We start from the raw sequence: 15,219 nt of genomic DNA, 5'->3' as shown, positions 1-15,219 counted from the left end.
AAGCTGCTGATGGAGCTGCTATGAATCATCACTCAGGAACCCCTCTCTGCAGGATCAGTCCAACAGTTCATAAATGTGACTTTTAGCTTTCTTCCCTAGTGCATGATCCTGCATTTAGCCTCATTAATACCAAGGACAGGTTAGTTTTACACACATTCACTACTCACCACATCTACCACATAAAACTTTGCATGCACATCAGGACATTGAGCTGGTAATGATATGCCCCAACAGTGACTTTCTGAAATCTATCAGTTAGCCAGTTTTAATCCTCTCAATGTCACAAAGCAGTGAATCAAATGCACCCTTATAAAGCAAGGGATTTTTTTTGTTATTAGCCTGACTGTACTTCCAAAAGGATAATGAATGACAACCTTCCTTTTCTTTGTCACCCCTTACACCCCATTACATTCCCATACAGGCCTCTGTCTCATTTAATATCAGACCTGCATCAATTTATCTACCTCTTGTTATCCTTTTGAATGCAAATGCAACATAAATCCACTTTTCTGTGTTTTCACAGTCCCCTAGGTGCTGCAGGCACCTGCCTCTCTAGTTTTCTAATTTCCATTTTATCTTTTTTTCTCTGGGCTACAATTCCCAGGATCAATTACTGCCTTCATATATAGGCATATTCCTAGCTCATCTTTCACTTACTTGCATGTATTTGGGATCTTTTCTACTGCTGCCTGTTTGTGCACAGGTACTGATCAGGTAAACAGTCCCTTGCACCTTCTCCTATCACCATGGGGTCACTGCTAGACCGCACAATGAAACTGCCATGGCAGAACAGCAGGGCATGGAAGGCGCTGGCTTTTCCCAGTCCCTTCTTTGGTAAAATTGTAATTGAATCCTGATAAATACTGAGCATTTTCCTGCTCAGCAGGGAAGTGTCTGGCAGATGCCACCAGAAAAACATTCAGTGATAACTCTCCCTGTTTTCTCTGCCCTGCTGGATGAGTGCAAATGCCATGGCCATCTGAAGCAGAAAAGGGCTAAAATGTTGTACTGTCCCAAAGGTGGGAGGCAGCATCCTTTCTCAGTCTTTTCATGACGATCCTGACGAGGTGGTTTCTTAGGAGAGGAATCCCAATGTACACCAGGAAGTGTGGTAGTAGGAGGTATCCACTTTGTTGAAGATAATCTGCATCTTCCAGGGCTGGGGAAAATCTCTGCCGGAGAAGAAAAGGTTATTGGAAGAAAATAGAGCAGGGATGTGGAATACATATGAGCTCCCTGCAGGTGAGTAAAGTTTGGGTGGTAACCAAACTGCTCACTGCTGATCCAGTTAGCGAAAAGGGTTTGAAGTCCCACCTTTGCCTCCTCAGTTAATCGACTTTCATTGAGGCTGGTTTTCTTTGGAACCATTTGGAAGTACAGGGGGGCTCCTGGCTGCCTTACTAAGATGGCAAGGTTGTCTTCTGGACCAAGAGGGAAAGGGTGGCTCAGACCATTGTATGTGTACAGTAGCAATGAGGAGATGTCCCAGAAGTGCTCCTGTGCAACAGCCCTGCTCAACACAACCAACACAGGCCTATTTAAGAAATTAAGGATCTGCCTCCAACAGGTAGTTTTGGATGAGTAAGTGCTGAGGAATGTAACCCTCAGTTCACTGCTCTGTTCACAGGCTGCTAGAGGCTGTAGTTATTCCTGTGACAAGAGATCAGCCACAGTCTCTATGACCAGAGCACAGGAGCTGAGACCAAAATAAAGACCAAACCCCTGATTCCTTGAGGCAAGTCAGTGGTGGGCCAACAGGCTGGAGCCATTGCCTTCTCTATTGCAGGAAAGGAGGTGCTGCTACCAGCCAGGAAAAGTGACAACCTTCTGGAGCACAGGTATGTGCTATGTGGGCCTTGCTACTCCAGCTCCACAGTGTGCTCACAGATCCTGAGCAAGGCACCAGAATCAGTGCTGCTCTTGCATATTACTGACTGCTGATGGCCAGCAAGTGCAGCTGCTTGGAAAGCTTCATTTTTCCAGCTCTTGGAAGTCCTTCAGTGCTGCATGATCTACCTGGCACTTGTGGGACTGTATCTGCAGCACTGCACTGAGTTTCATGTCAAAGGAACATGTCCAATTAACACCATTAAAACGCTGTATGTGGTCATATATTACCTGCAGACTTTGTCCTGAGAGTTGTAAATGTTGAGTAAGGACCTTGAATAGGCACAAACTACAGCTTAAAAAAAATTCAAGGCACTGGGGATGTTAACCCTGTGAAGTCTTTGCTTTCCAACAGCTCATTATCTCCAAAGAGGCTGACTGTCAGGTAAGCAGGTGGCTAATGATGGTCCTGCAAATGAATGGGCTGTATTGGCAAATGTGATATACAGCCAGAATCGTTCTAATGAAGGCTTGTTTTGTTCTGCATTAATTTTCTCAGTGAAACAGCCTGTTGAAGTGCCTTGGCCCTGCAGTTCAGTTTTTGCAATTATAAATCCTGGAGTAAATGGAGGGCAGCCACCTCTAAACAGGTGGACAGCAATTGGGGCAAATTTTTCATTCAAGTGTTTGAAGTTTTGGTCTGAGTCCTCATGGTTCAGATTGGTTCTGGAGGGATGTGGAGCATTCTCCTCAGCACAGCTGGGTGAGGAAATGCTGAGGCCCACCTCCAAACCTGCTGGAGAAAGTGGAGGCCATTGAGACCACTGCTTACCGTCTCGGAGATGTTGGCTGGTGACCTCTCCTGCTCACCTACCTGTCTCAGCTTATATTTAGAGTACTTAGATTTCTTTGTGCTGCATGTGGAACTCAGGCCAAAGCAGGAGCCCTTGAGCATGGTGCTCTACACAAATATCAACCCTACCAGACTGAGCAGCAGGTGAGGATTTCAGGATTTGGCATGGATGAGTGGGGCTGGATGAGACCATGAAAACAAATCAGGAGAAAACCATCAGCAAATGCTGAGTCCTCAGCTAGTGATGAGTCAGTTCTCCTCACTGACTTTGATCAGACCAGTTGCTGCAGTGGTGGGAGGTACCTGGAGTCACTAGTTATCTGTTCTGTAGGTAATCTGCATTAAAATGGAAGAAAACCGATCCTGTGAGCAAGGAGAACCCTGCCCTGAGCATTACCAGTGGGTCAGTGAGCTGAGAGCCACACAAAGCCATCCTGAGAAAGAGATGTGTGATGGGGACATGGGGCCTGGGGCTGTAGGCTGTGTCTGGTGGGACAGGGCTTTGCCACGCTGGCGCTGGGGGTACCACAGCAGCAGTGGCTGGGACAGAGGCTGCTGCTGAGCAGCTGATGAGAATGTCAGGACCTGCGTGGAGCTGGGTGCTGGGACCCCAGCGTGAAGGCCTGGGGGGCACCTAGTGCAAACAGAGTGGTTACACAACATGGTTACACAACACCCCACACCCGCCTCACCCAGACACCCCAGGCTGTTCTTACTTCCACCTTTTTGAGTGTCTGAATTCCTGCAAACAGAGAAGGCGAGAAACTAATACAAGTCTGGGGCTGTTGTTTTTTTAAGCACACAGTACTCAGAACTAGTGGCCAGAGGCCATAAGAGCAGAACATTCTTTCACACAGGCAAAGAGAGGGCAGGAGCTAGCTGACTATCCATGGCCACTATCCCTGTCATCCCTGATGCTGAGCACTTCAGAGCAGGGCAGCAGCCTACTGCCTTCAACCCAGATCTGCCAAAGAAGCTGCCGTGAAAATGCTGGTCCCAAAATGCAGTTGCATCATGGAGAAGGATGTACATGATGGGAGGAAGAAATGCAGTTGGGTTAAACTGCTGTAATGGGAAAATTCAGCGCAGACACTAATTTCTAAATACCATTTGGTGGCAGCTCTAGCAGCACAGAGTTGCAACATGCTTCCTCACAGACCCTCTCTATGCTCACCCTTGCACTTTTCTCTCCTTTCAGAGTCATCATCCTCGGGCCAAGGCCTTGATGCCCTGCCATGAGCTTCTGAGAAGAGGAGCTGGACTGCAAAGATAGCACAGCTGTTGCGTTGTGACAGCCTTTGGCCCAGGGCTTGTGGTGGCTTTGGGTTCATTATTGGGGTGGGAGGGTGCTGCTCTAGCTCTCTGCCAACTCTCCCAGCAGCTGTAGAGGTGGCAGGAGATAATAGGGTGTTACATGGACACTTGCAAGCCTTCTGAGAGATGCTTGGTACTCCTGCCTCTAGGGCCACCTTCCTGGGATGGAGCAGGAACATGTTTGTCCTTATCCAGGCTGCCTTCTAGGATGGGATTTTGTGGTGCCCACTCTCCTGGGATGGAAATGTATATTTAGGTCTGTATATTGGGATGCATATTTAAAAAGTCACATAAAACATCTGGGTGGGTGTCTGCACCAGTCTGATGTCCTAAATAGGACCAAGAGAAAACAGAAGCCTAATATCTCTGCTGGCCATTTCTGATAATATCCCAGCTGAGGAGAGCTCAGAGCCAAATCTGTGACTTTGACCTGTCTCACCAGTGTCAGAGGTGGTGCTGGAGGAGGGGAATACTTTTGTTTTTCTTCCAAATCCACACCAGTGAATTTAACACAGTAACATTATATAGTTCTGCTGCTCTCCTGCTTTTTCTGCCTCCTCTCCAGCCAAGCATAGCGTGGTGCTTGGCCACCTAACTCATCGTCCCTGAGAGCATGCTCAGGTGACAGGGACCTTTCCCAGGCTATTCTGCATCCCATGTGACTGAAGAGCTTCCAAGACTCATGGAGCTCCTGGTTTCGTTAAAACTACTTCAGGGAAAACATTTTAGCTGAGAGAAGCAGATCCCTTGTGGAATTGGATGTGGAAAACGATGTTGTGGTTTAATTAATAAATAAATGCTTTTAGAAATTATGAATATTCACCTCCTCTTCATACCTGTGTTCTCCTTTTCTTGTGCTATTTATTTAAAACACGTGAAACCGGGTGGCACACAGAGTCGGTTTCTCCAGGAAGCAAATTTCTGCCTCCAAATGCAGGAATGTAGAATCTCGATCCAAATTCAGGGATCGGTGTTCAAAGTGAAAACAAATAGGTTAGGTAGGAGGGACCAGAAGAGAAAAGAGGAAAGCAAGGCAAAGTGGCATTTCCAGATCTGTACCCTAAACCCAGGTTACGTTCTCGTATCAGAAACGAGTTTTGGACTTTCCCATGGCAGCCGAATCTTTCCCAAGCTCAGAGCTGTCTTTGCAGGAGCGGGGCGGGACCCGCCGCACTCTCCCGCCTTGTCCGCGCGCCGTGGCGCCAAAGCGAAGGGCGGGGCTCTTCCTTCCGCCGCCGCCACCACAAAGGGAGGCGGGGCCCCGCCCGCGGTGCCAGCCAATGGGAGCGCGGAGCAGGGCGGCGGGGGGCGTGGCGAGGGCTGTGAGTGGCCAGCCGCTCGTTCTGGCGCCAACTTCGAAGGCCTTATAAAGGGCCAGCGCGGGGAATCCCGCTTCCTGCCGCTCCTCCCGCCGCTGCTGCTCCCGCTCCTGCTGCCACCGCTGGACTTTCAACCATGCTGTCCGCGCGCACTCCGCTCACCGTCCGCCACGACCAGCCCCTGGTGTCGCCCAAGAAGAGCCAGTCTCCTATGAAGAGTCTGTCGCCCATGAAGGGCCTGGCGCTGAGGGACAAGGAGAACACGGTGAGCGCCCGCCCGCCCTCCCGCCCCCCTCCAGGCAGCGCCGCATCGCGCTCACCCTGCCCCTCTCTCCCCGCAGCCGCCCGCCCTCAGCAGCGCTCGTGTTCTGGCCAGCAAGACGGCCCGCAAGATCTTCCAGGAGGGTGACGGCAAGCCGGTGAGTGTAGAACGCCCGGGCACCGCGCCCACCCTTGTCCTGTTTCCCGGAGGCTCCTGCAACCCCCGCTCCGCTCTTCTCTCCCCATCGGTGGTCGCTCCTTTGTGCCCCCGAGCGAGCCCGCTGGTTCCCGCCGGGCATTGCGCCGCCACAGCCCGCCCCGGCCCCTCTCCCTCACGGGGATCCCTCCAGGGGATCCCTCCACCCTCCAGGGCCCTTGTCCCTCAGAGGGCTCTCTCCGCCCAGCCCAGCCCCTCTCTCTCGGAGGGGTCTTTCCGTCCTCCCAGCCCGTCTCCCTCTCGGGGGTCTGTTCCGAGCTGCTGCCCCTCAGTCCCCCTGCAAAGCCCAGCGCCGGCCCGAGCCGCTCTCCCGCCATTCCAGGTGCCGCGGGGCGGGGAGGAGGAGGAGCCGCTGCTGCGGGAGAACCCCCGCCGCTTCGTCATCTTCCCCATCCAGTACCACGACATCTGGCAGATGTACAAGAAGGCCGAGGCCTCCTTCTGGACGGCGGAGGAGGTGAGGGATGGGCGGCCACGGCCCCTCCTGCCCGCGGCCCCGGTGCTCAGGGATGGGCTTCCCACCGGGGCACCCGTTTCTTATTTAACCTGCAATGTTTTAGGTGGACCTTTCCAAAGACCTCCAGCACTGGGAGTCCTTGAAGCCTGAGGAGAAGTACTTCATTTCTCACGTTCTCGCCTTCTTTGCTGCCAGTGATGGCATTGTCAACGAGAACTTGGTGAGTGTGTAGAAAGTCCCGACAGAAATATCATTTTGTGTAGATAACCAGATAACTCACATGTTCCACATGCTTGCTGTGGCTAATCCAGATGGTTTGCTGGATCACGGAGTGTTACAGCATTAGAAGGCATAGGGCAGTCCTGTATTATGTAACAAATTCGGGTTAGTTTTGTAATCTCCAAGTGTGCCCACTCCCCACTGGGTACTGCCCTACAGTAACACTTGTTTCACAGCCCATGTTCTGCTTCTTCTCTATTACGCTTCTCCCTGATGGGGATAAATAAAACAAAGATGATTTCCCATGGGGCCAAAGAATATCTTCTGACTTGAAATTCTGAGGGGCTGGTGCTTTGCATGTTGCTGTTAGTAATCTGCATCTCTGGAATTAATCCAAAGAAGATTTTATGGGCTGACCAATAACTGGTCCATACAGCATTAATGCCTCTAACCTGCAAATTGAAAACAAATCTGCAAATGCTTATTTATTTCCTCTAGGTGGAGCGGTTCAGTCAAGAAGTACAGATCACAGAAGCTCGTTGTTTCTATGGCTTCCAGATTGCCATGGAAAATATACATTCAGAAATGTACAGTCTTCTTATTGACACCTACATTAAGGATTCTAAAGAGAGGTTTGTATTGCTCGATGATAAAAAGTTCAAAACTCGATAAATACTCAGAATTTAACTAAAGCATGTCAGGTGTTCTCTAACTTTAAGGCTAATTTTAGGATTTAAATTAGACTTACATATAAAAAGCTACTCCTGTTTAAGAGCAGTTTTACTTGACTGTATCTTTTTCCTCTGAGGTGTAAGACCTTACATGAAGAGTGAAACTGAAATCACTCAGTACTGAGGTAAAGGAATTACACAATGTAAAAGATAGAGCAGTCAAATAAGGGGAGTGTATTAAGTTTAAAGTGAGTTTTAGTTCTACTTAAAAAGCTTGCTGTGTCATTTCTTCTCTGGTGTGCTAAATTCTAGGAAGAGTTGGTTACATGAAAGGTCTGATGCCTTCATACTGTAAAGTGGATTGTGGTTAATTTCTAGTTTTGACAGCCTTGTTCAAGTATACTTGGTGAAACAGTTCTCCCCTTGATATATTGTAATGGGAATTCATGTGAACCTGGTGTTTATGTGTGATGGGTATGTGTAGGAAAAAGTAGTTAATTGGAACAAATACATCTGGCTTGGTGCCAGGTAAGGTGGAAGGACAATTACCAGGATGAAGGTGCAGAACATGTTCAAGTGATCAAGATTGTTTATGGTAGTGAATCCTTATTCTGCTGGTTGTGCTGATATTGTACCCTAATGAGTTTTATCTTTCTCAGGGAATTTCTTTTCAATGCTATTGAAACATTACCATGTGTTAAAAAGAAGGCAGATTGGGCCATGTGCTGGATTGGGGACAAGAAAGCAACATATGGTGAGTACATATATGGGAAACAAAGTGAAATCCCTCTCCTAAAGGTGGAGGAACCACCATTCCTCCACACTTGAGTTAACAGGGATCTTTGCTGTCACACAGAGAGTACATGTTCTCCAGTATAAGACACTGGTATAATTCTGAACGTGAAGAAAATAATTTTCATCTTCAAATGAGCTACTGACAGGAAATCTTTGTGAAATTGCTGATACCATGAATAATAAGGTCATGTGGCAATCATCATATGCCTGACTATATGATCAACCTGTAAATTGCTGCCACATGTCAGGACATGTCATGGCCATCTACAGCCAGCAGACATGTCTGGTTGGAGACTGTAGCTCCTCTGTCTTGGTGATTCCTCATGTCTTGCTTCAAAGGTGAGATGGTACAGATAATTATTTCACTAGTATTGTAACATTTTTCATGGCCAAAGATGAACAGACTCTGACTTAAATCAGCTGCCAAAATGACTGCTCTTTTTATGAGCCATCTGAAAATGGATAATATTGAGGGTTGCTGAACCAGGGGGAAGGAACTTTGGCTTCAGCTACTTAGTAGCTACTCAGATTAGTAGCTTCCTCTCATGTTCATTTTGTTTAATAACTAGAAATCTTTAATAATTGTTAAGCACAGGCCATAGTACACTTAGGCAGAAACAACAAAACTGCTTTGCAGGATGCAGTTTGCAACTTTTGTGTATCAATCTTAAGTTTTCTGTGTGGTATTACTATCAATCTTCTCTTAACAGGAGAACGTGTAGTAGCCTTTGCAGCAGTGGAAGGAATCTTCTTCTCTGGCTCTTTTGCATCAATTTTTTGGCTGAAGAAAAGAGGATTAATGCCTGGACTCACTTTTTCTAATGAACTCATCAGTAGAGATGAGGTATGAGTCAAATTCTAGCAGTTGAGATGGTAATGTGCCACTGTAGCTCAAAGTAATGATACTCAGTTGGAGCCTATATTTTCAAACAGAAGTATATTTAGAAACAGGCAGACTATGAAACTCACTAAACTGTGTAAATATGTGTCACTGGATCTTGCAGAAGCATATGAATGAACTTAGCATTTTACTTCCTCTAAAGCAGTAGGGTTCTCACCAATGCTCGCAGCTGCTGTGCCTTGCACTGGCAGAACTTGCTTGTGACGCCTTCTGGTTAGGCAGAAAGTTGTCTCTAGGAAAGACTTAACAAGGCAAAAGTGATGTCACTTTGTGCTCTTTTAAATCAGTTTAAATCAGTGCTGAAATAATTTTCTGAAACTTCTTTCCAGGGTTTGCACTGTGATTTTGCCTGCCTCATGTTCAAGCACTTGATACACAAACCATCAGAGGAGAGAGTAAAGGAAATCATCATGAATGCTGTTCTCATAGAACAGGTAACTGTCTGCCTCTTGTTTAGGAACTTCATTGCAATCAACAGAGCTGTTGGGTATAAAATTAACCTAGATTCTAGAGAGTGAATACCAGTTTCTGTACATCAAATGCTTGTTATCTGCAGGAGTTCTTGACGGAGGCATTGCCTGTAAAGCTGATTGGCATGAACTGCACTTTAATGAAACAGTACATCGAGTTTGTGGCAGACCGGCTTATGTTGGAACTGGGATTTAACAAGGTAAGGCTCTAATACACTGAATATTTCTTGGGGAAAAGATAATGTTAATTTCCTTCAGAAACCCTAATCCTAAACTGTCTGCAGCAATATTGTTTTAACTTGTAAAATGATTTAGCAGTTCTACTGCTACATTCTGTTTGGAGACCTACAGAACAAAGCAAAAGGATGCTATGGAGAAAGTTGTACTAGTAGCTGTGCTTCTGTTTACTGCAGCTAAAAGACGACAGAAACAAATAGAGGAGGCTTGGGGCAGTGATATTGTTCACTGCATAGTAAGGCTGCTGATGCTGCCATGAGGCTCTTTCTGACTGCTCTTCAATGCTCTTGCATACTCAAAATGTGAGCACCTGCGGTGACTGTAGAATTGCCTGTGTATTTCAGATATACAAAGCAGAGAATCCTTTTGACTTCATGGAGAACATCTCTCTGGAAGGCAAGACAAACTTCTTTGAGAAGCGAGTAGGTGAATATCAGAGGATGGGAGTCATGTCGAAACCCACAGACAACTCTTTCACCCTGGATGCGGAGTTTTAAGTGACCTGGGACCGTTGGCATTAATGTGCATCCTGCCCTGTTTACAGGCAAACAGTGTGTGCTGAGTCACAGTGTGACTTGATTCCTGTACTGAAATCCCACTCTTGTAAAGTGTGGTGATACTGATATACTTTAGAAGGCTGGTGCAGCTCCAGCAGTAAAACCCCTTTTAATTAGATTTTACCAGCAGTATTCATGCATAGGATGCTCAGGTGTATCTTACAGCACATGCTATTCTGCTCCATGAAATAGTTACTTCCTTCTGCAAGATGGGAGGTTGTGGGCACTGATCCCTGGCTTCTGCTGTTCTCACCATAAACAGGAACAGTTTAAAAATTCCAGTTGTAAATTGTTGAATAGTCTGTAGAAAACTCTGGAGGCAACTACATGATGACCTCACTGCTTTTTTAGCAGGTTTTAAGTTTACCATTTTACTATTTTATAGTTTGTACATAAACCTGGCACTTTAATGTTTAAAATAAACAACTGTCTTGAAATATTCAACAACAGTAAAATGCATGTCAAAATCTTTTGCAGCCTAACCTTTTATGACTTGTACTTATTTCTGGGTATGTAATTTAAAAATGGTGCTGTAAATTAAACTATTAATCTTCAAATATATCGAGGAACAGGAAGAAACTTTGTATGAAAGGTAAAGAACTAAATTGGATATTCTAGGTACTGAAAAATATGCAGGTGGCTTGTGGACTTGATTGCTTTTTCTTTAATATCTGGGAACAGTGTTTCATGTAATAAAGAGCTGGTTGGACTCAGTGTTGTACTGGCTTGTGCTTCAGTGGACAAAGTTGTGTGCTGATTTCTTTTTGAATTACAGTTTTTCTGAGGAAAAGCAAGGTCTTAAGGAAACAGCTGCTTATTCATGTGGTTGATATCAAGTGAGATTGTTGTGCTTAGCCTCTGACTTTCAGACTGACTGCACTGAACATGATGTTTCAGGGTAAATTCAGCTATTTCAGGCTGGTGCAGTATTCTGAGCTTTGCATCATGCCAATTAAGTTGGTTTTAATACATAACAGCAATGAAAGCAATATAAACACTGCAACATGGTTATTCCACACTAAACAGCAGTACAAATGAGTGTGCTTTATATAACTGGTGTAAGGTGTCTGCGAAGGAATCCCTCTGGTCTGAGTTCCTGGAAATGATCTGCAGTGAGATGAGAGGGGGATAGACTGAAAATGACTATTGCCTTGCAATACAAGAGGAGTTTATCCATGATTTAGTCCAATATCCAGCAAGCAATGTTCTGCAAGCCTTTCTTTCCTCAAGCATAGTTAAAGTGAATAAGCTTTATAGAACTCAAAACCTTTTCCTTCACAAGAAAGAACACTGGAGTTTGCTTCTTGCTGCTTAAGTTCTCCCTCTTTTAAAGCACAGTATTTGTGGTGCTTTGAGAGATGCTGCTTTGGTTTAAAGTTAACTGGCTTGCTGGTCTTTGCTCTTGATTGCACTGAAGGTGATGGTGTGTGACTGCTCTTGCCCTGAATCTAGCAGGATGCACAGGGCTATCCTAGGGAGAAAACCCCAATAAATAAAAAATCCTAACTTCCAAAATCTTGAATTCAAGATGGAGGACTGTTAGCTGGCAGCTCTAGTAAAGGCCTTGCAGCAGTGATGCTGCTAGCAGGTCAGTGATTGCAATGGCCCGAAAATAATGTGTTCAGGACTGGAATAGGGATGTGCTAAATTGGACAGCCAGACATGTTATTTTGAAGTATTGAAATTTAATGCTTGTGTCTGCCTAAATACCAGCATTTCCTTCTCAGCAAATTTGGCTTTGTGCTTTTTCTTGGCTTCTCTCAGCAGTCAAAGCTTTGATGAAATTAGGTGATAAAAGCATCAGAAGTCAGACTGCTAAGGCTATGTTGTTTACAGCACAAAGGAAGCAATAATAAAATACTGAGATTATTATGGACCCAAGTATGATTTTAGCAGCATTCAATTTATATTCAAATCTGTTAATTTATATACTTAGGTGATGTAGAAAAAGAGTAAAACTTTTGATCTATGAATAGGGTCTACTTCTCTATCACAGCCCTCTCCCCATTTGATTCTTGGTATGTGCCAAGGATCAATATGCAAACAATTAAGGCAGATTTAATCTGCTGTCTGCAATCCTGGGGAAATAGGAACTGGAACTAATTTCAACATAATTTAGGAGGACTGCTAGGAATGGATATGATGGCCAAGTAATCAGTTATAATGGGGGGAGGGGGGGGTAGGAAGAATGGAATGTCCCTCTTAGCCAGGCATTGCTTTTATGGGGTAATAGATACTGTAGTTGTGCATGCATTAGAGATAGATTAGATAGGAATTCAAAGTCATTCAACAGGAGAACAAAGCTTGCTGTGGCTGCTTTTAATCTTATTAATGTTGCTGATGTCTAAATGCCTTAGTTTTGGTATATGTACCCGCTGTAATGCAAGTCAATTTTTCCTGTACAGTCTGGAGAAAAGTTGCATCTGATCCCACCTATTTTAATTCTCTGTTCTCACAAGGATTGAAATGTCTTGCTGTTGCTTAGTCTGAACAGATTATGTCCAAGTCTTGATGAAACACTTGTTTACTGAAAACGGATTACTTTCCAATTTGACTGTGATACCAGTTGTTTGGACACTTGATCCTCTTAAGAATTGAGGAGATAATTCTTATTTCTTTCAAAAAAATAAACTAATACTCCCCCAAATAAATGTTAATGAAAATTTAGATGGCCCTTTGGAATGTATTTTGAAATGGAGTTTGAAGAACTGGGAGAGATTTGAAGTGATGAAAGTGCAAATGTTTTTATTTGTGTGTGAATCAGACTGGCTGGCTGGTAGGCTGTCTGCAATTGTCACAGAAAAGTGCAAAGTGATTAGACTAGTGGAGGAAAAAATATTGAGGGGTAAGTAAAACTGGATGTATTTGATGATGCACTGGCAATGCTCTAATGGTGGTAAATTTATGCATAACTAATCCCTAGTTTATCCCTTGTGTTTCTTTATTGCTATTAAAATTAATGGTTTTTAATAGCAGCAAATGAAATGGGAGAAGAGTAACCTCAAGCATTGTTCTTCTTGTTACATTTTTATTGTAATTTGTTAAAAAAGCCAAACACATGGGTTCAGGTAAGAAAGCTTCCATAACTCCTTAATTGACAAATTTTCAGTTCATATTAGTGTCAAATGTTGAAATCCTGACAATGTGGAGGAGTAAGAAGGAACCTAATGTCAGCCTTGTCCTCAGGAAGTAACTGCAACATCAGAGTGTAACAAGTAGAAAATCCCCTGATTTCTCACATTTCCTGGGGTAATTACAGGAATTTGTGCCCAGAAGAGGTCAGAGAACAATTGCAGCTGCTTGTGCCTGCAGCAGGGCACAGTCAACCTGAGAATCTGAAGGCATGTTAACAAGCTGCTGTGATCCCTGAAGGGGTAACCACTCCCTCCACACCAGTCAATCAGAAACTTTGCCTGGCAGAAGCAGGGAATGAATGGAGTTGCCTTATTCCAAGCCTGTTTTCTACCTCCTGCTTTATTTTAAGCTGTTGATTACCTCTTGAACCTTTGTCTCCTCTTTTTGTGTGTAATGTACTATGAGAAGTAAATGCTTTCATCAGGAAAGGATTGAGAGCTACAGTTCAGTCCCATGTTCTGTTTGCTGATGGACAGATAGTTTTTTGTTAGGAATACATCCCTTGGGACGGTTTCTGAAATCCTATGATCCACATAGAGAGACTTGGTTCCTGTGATAAAAAAATCCTTACATGAAGAATGATGAAAGATTACACTAATAGGAAAAATGTCTAATATGTGTCAGGCGCTGGTTTCACATTTCAAGTTATGCCCAATGGATTTTCAAAATAATGTTAATATTGCTGCTTCCTGTGCCTGCAGAGAAATGAGGGGAAAAGTTTATCCCTTTAGAGAATATCTCAGCCCCTAGTGGTGAGATCTTACTGATATAATTAATCAGCAGATAAATGGTAGTTTGGTCATCTGCTCTTAAGAGATAGCTGTGGGACCCTGGGTGAAGAAGGAATACCAGCTGTTAATACATATATATGTGTGTGTATATATATATATATGTATTTTTTTAACTTAAAATATCTAGAGAAAAATATCTTAGTGTAATGTTCTTGTAATTCTCTCAAATAACCAAATGATTCCTGCTTTTCTTCTGTTTATTGTATGTATGTAGTTTGTGCCACAGGTGATACCACTTTGTCCATGCAGCATTTTGGAGCATTTGTCTGATGCTGAACATGTGTTGAGGTTTTTCTCTTGGCCTGAGGGTGAAGACTCCAGTGCTGGATAAACTCAAATGGATGCAGACTGGGAAAAGAAATATCCCAGGCCAGTTTATGCTACCTGTCACTGGTAAGTAGTTTGTGTTTTCTATGTATTGTAGGATTTAGCTGAAAGTAGGGGAGAGTTTGCAGTCCTTACGTCTCCAAATCTTGAAATTCCAGATCTTGAGCTTGCAAAAAAACCTCAAAATGTTGAGCTGTGTTTTTGTTCTTTTTGGGGTCAGGGGATGCTGCTACTTCTGTTACAAAGTGCTGCTGATATAATCAGGGATGCCTTGGGTGGTTCTTGCACCCCCTGTATTTGGTTTAGCGGAAAGCTAAGTTTAATTTTTTGCTGGATTTTCATTTTAACAAGGATGTAGTAAATGTATTGTCAGGTAGCTAAGACTTAATGCCATCCAAACAAATTGTGGGGCAATGAAGCCAGTCATAGGAAAATGGAGGTATTTGGCCCAGAGGAAGAGGCCTGCAGGTATTTATTTGAAGATGGACTAATATTTAGGCAAATTAGTTCTTGCAATCTAAGTATATCCTGTGTATCTTCCTGCAGTAAGGGTACCTCTGGATCCCTGGCTCCAAAGGTGCAGCACCAGGGAAGGACACTGCATTTCTGTTCATTCCACATTGCTGCTTTGTGCTCAACTGCATCTTTGGCAAATGAGCATTTACACAGCATTTTATTTTGTATTTTTCTGGGCATGTGTGATACCTTTAGCCACATTGCCAGGTGTTTTTCCTATCCTCTTAGGCAGGGAGCTGCCTCCCTTGTTTGTCCTCTCAGTGTGCTGTCAGGACCCAGGTGCTCCCAAAGGTGTTACCCGGTGTTCTGTCTCAGAAGCATTTGTGAGCCATGGGCAGCAGCAAACACCAAC

The 15,219-nt window shown here is 44.4% G+C and overlaps 1 protein-coding gene across 1 annotated transcript; it reads left to right on the top strand.

Moving 5' to 3' along the window:
* The first annotated feature begins 5,407 nt into the window (after positions 1 to 5,407).
* RRM2 (ribonucleotide reductase regulatory subunit M2) lies at positions 5,408 to 10,745 on the top strand. The gene is made up of 10 exons (XM_058835448.1): positions 5,408 to 5,578; positions 5,655 to 5,732; positions 6,114 to 6,248; positions 6,352 to 6,468; positions 6,966 to 7,099; positions 7,798 to 7,892; positions 8,644 to 8,777; positions 9,164 to 9,268; positions 9,391 to 9,504; positions 9,886 to 10,745. Exons 1-10 carry the CDS (start codon positions 5,450 to 5,452, stop codon positions 10,036 to 10,038), a joined length of 1,194 nt encoding a protein of 397 aa, XP_058691431.1. The 5' UTR covers positions 5,408 to 5,449; the 3' UTR covers positions 10,039 to 10,745.
* The last annotated feature ends 4,474 nt before the right edge of the window (positions 10,746 to 15,219 follow it).

This window comes from Poecile atricapillus, chromosome 3 (genome assembly GCF_030490865.1).
Source record: "Poecile atricapillus isolate bPoeAtr1 chromosome 3, bPoeAtr1.hap1, whole genome shotgun sequence".
NCBI classification, from domain to species: domain Eukaryota; kingdom Metazoa; phylum Chordata; class Aves; order Passeriformes; family Paridae; genus Poecile; species Poecile atricapillus.
Note: the sequence above shows the minus strand (reverse complement) of the source record. Positions and strands in the feature narration are given on the sequence as shown.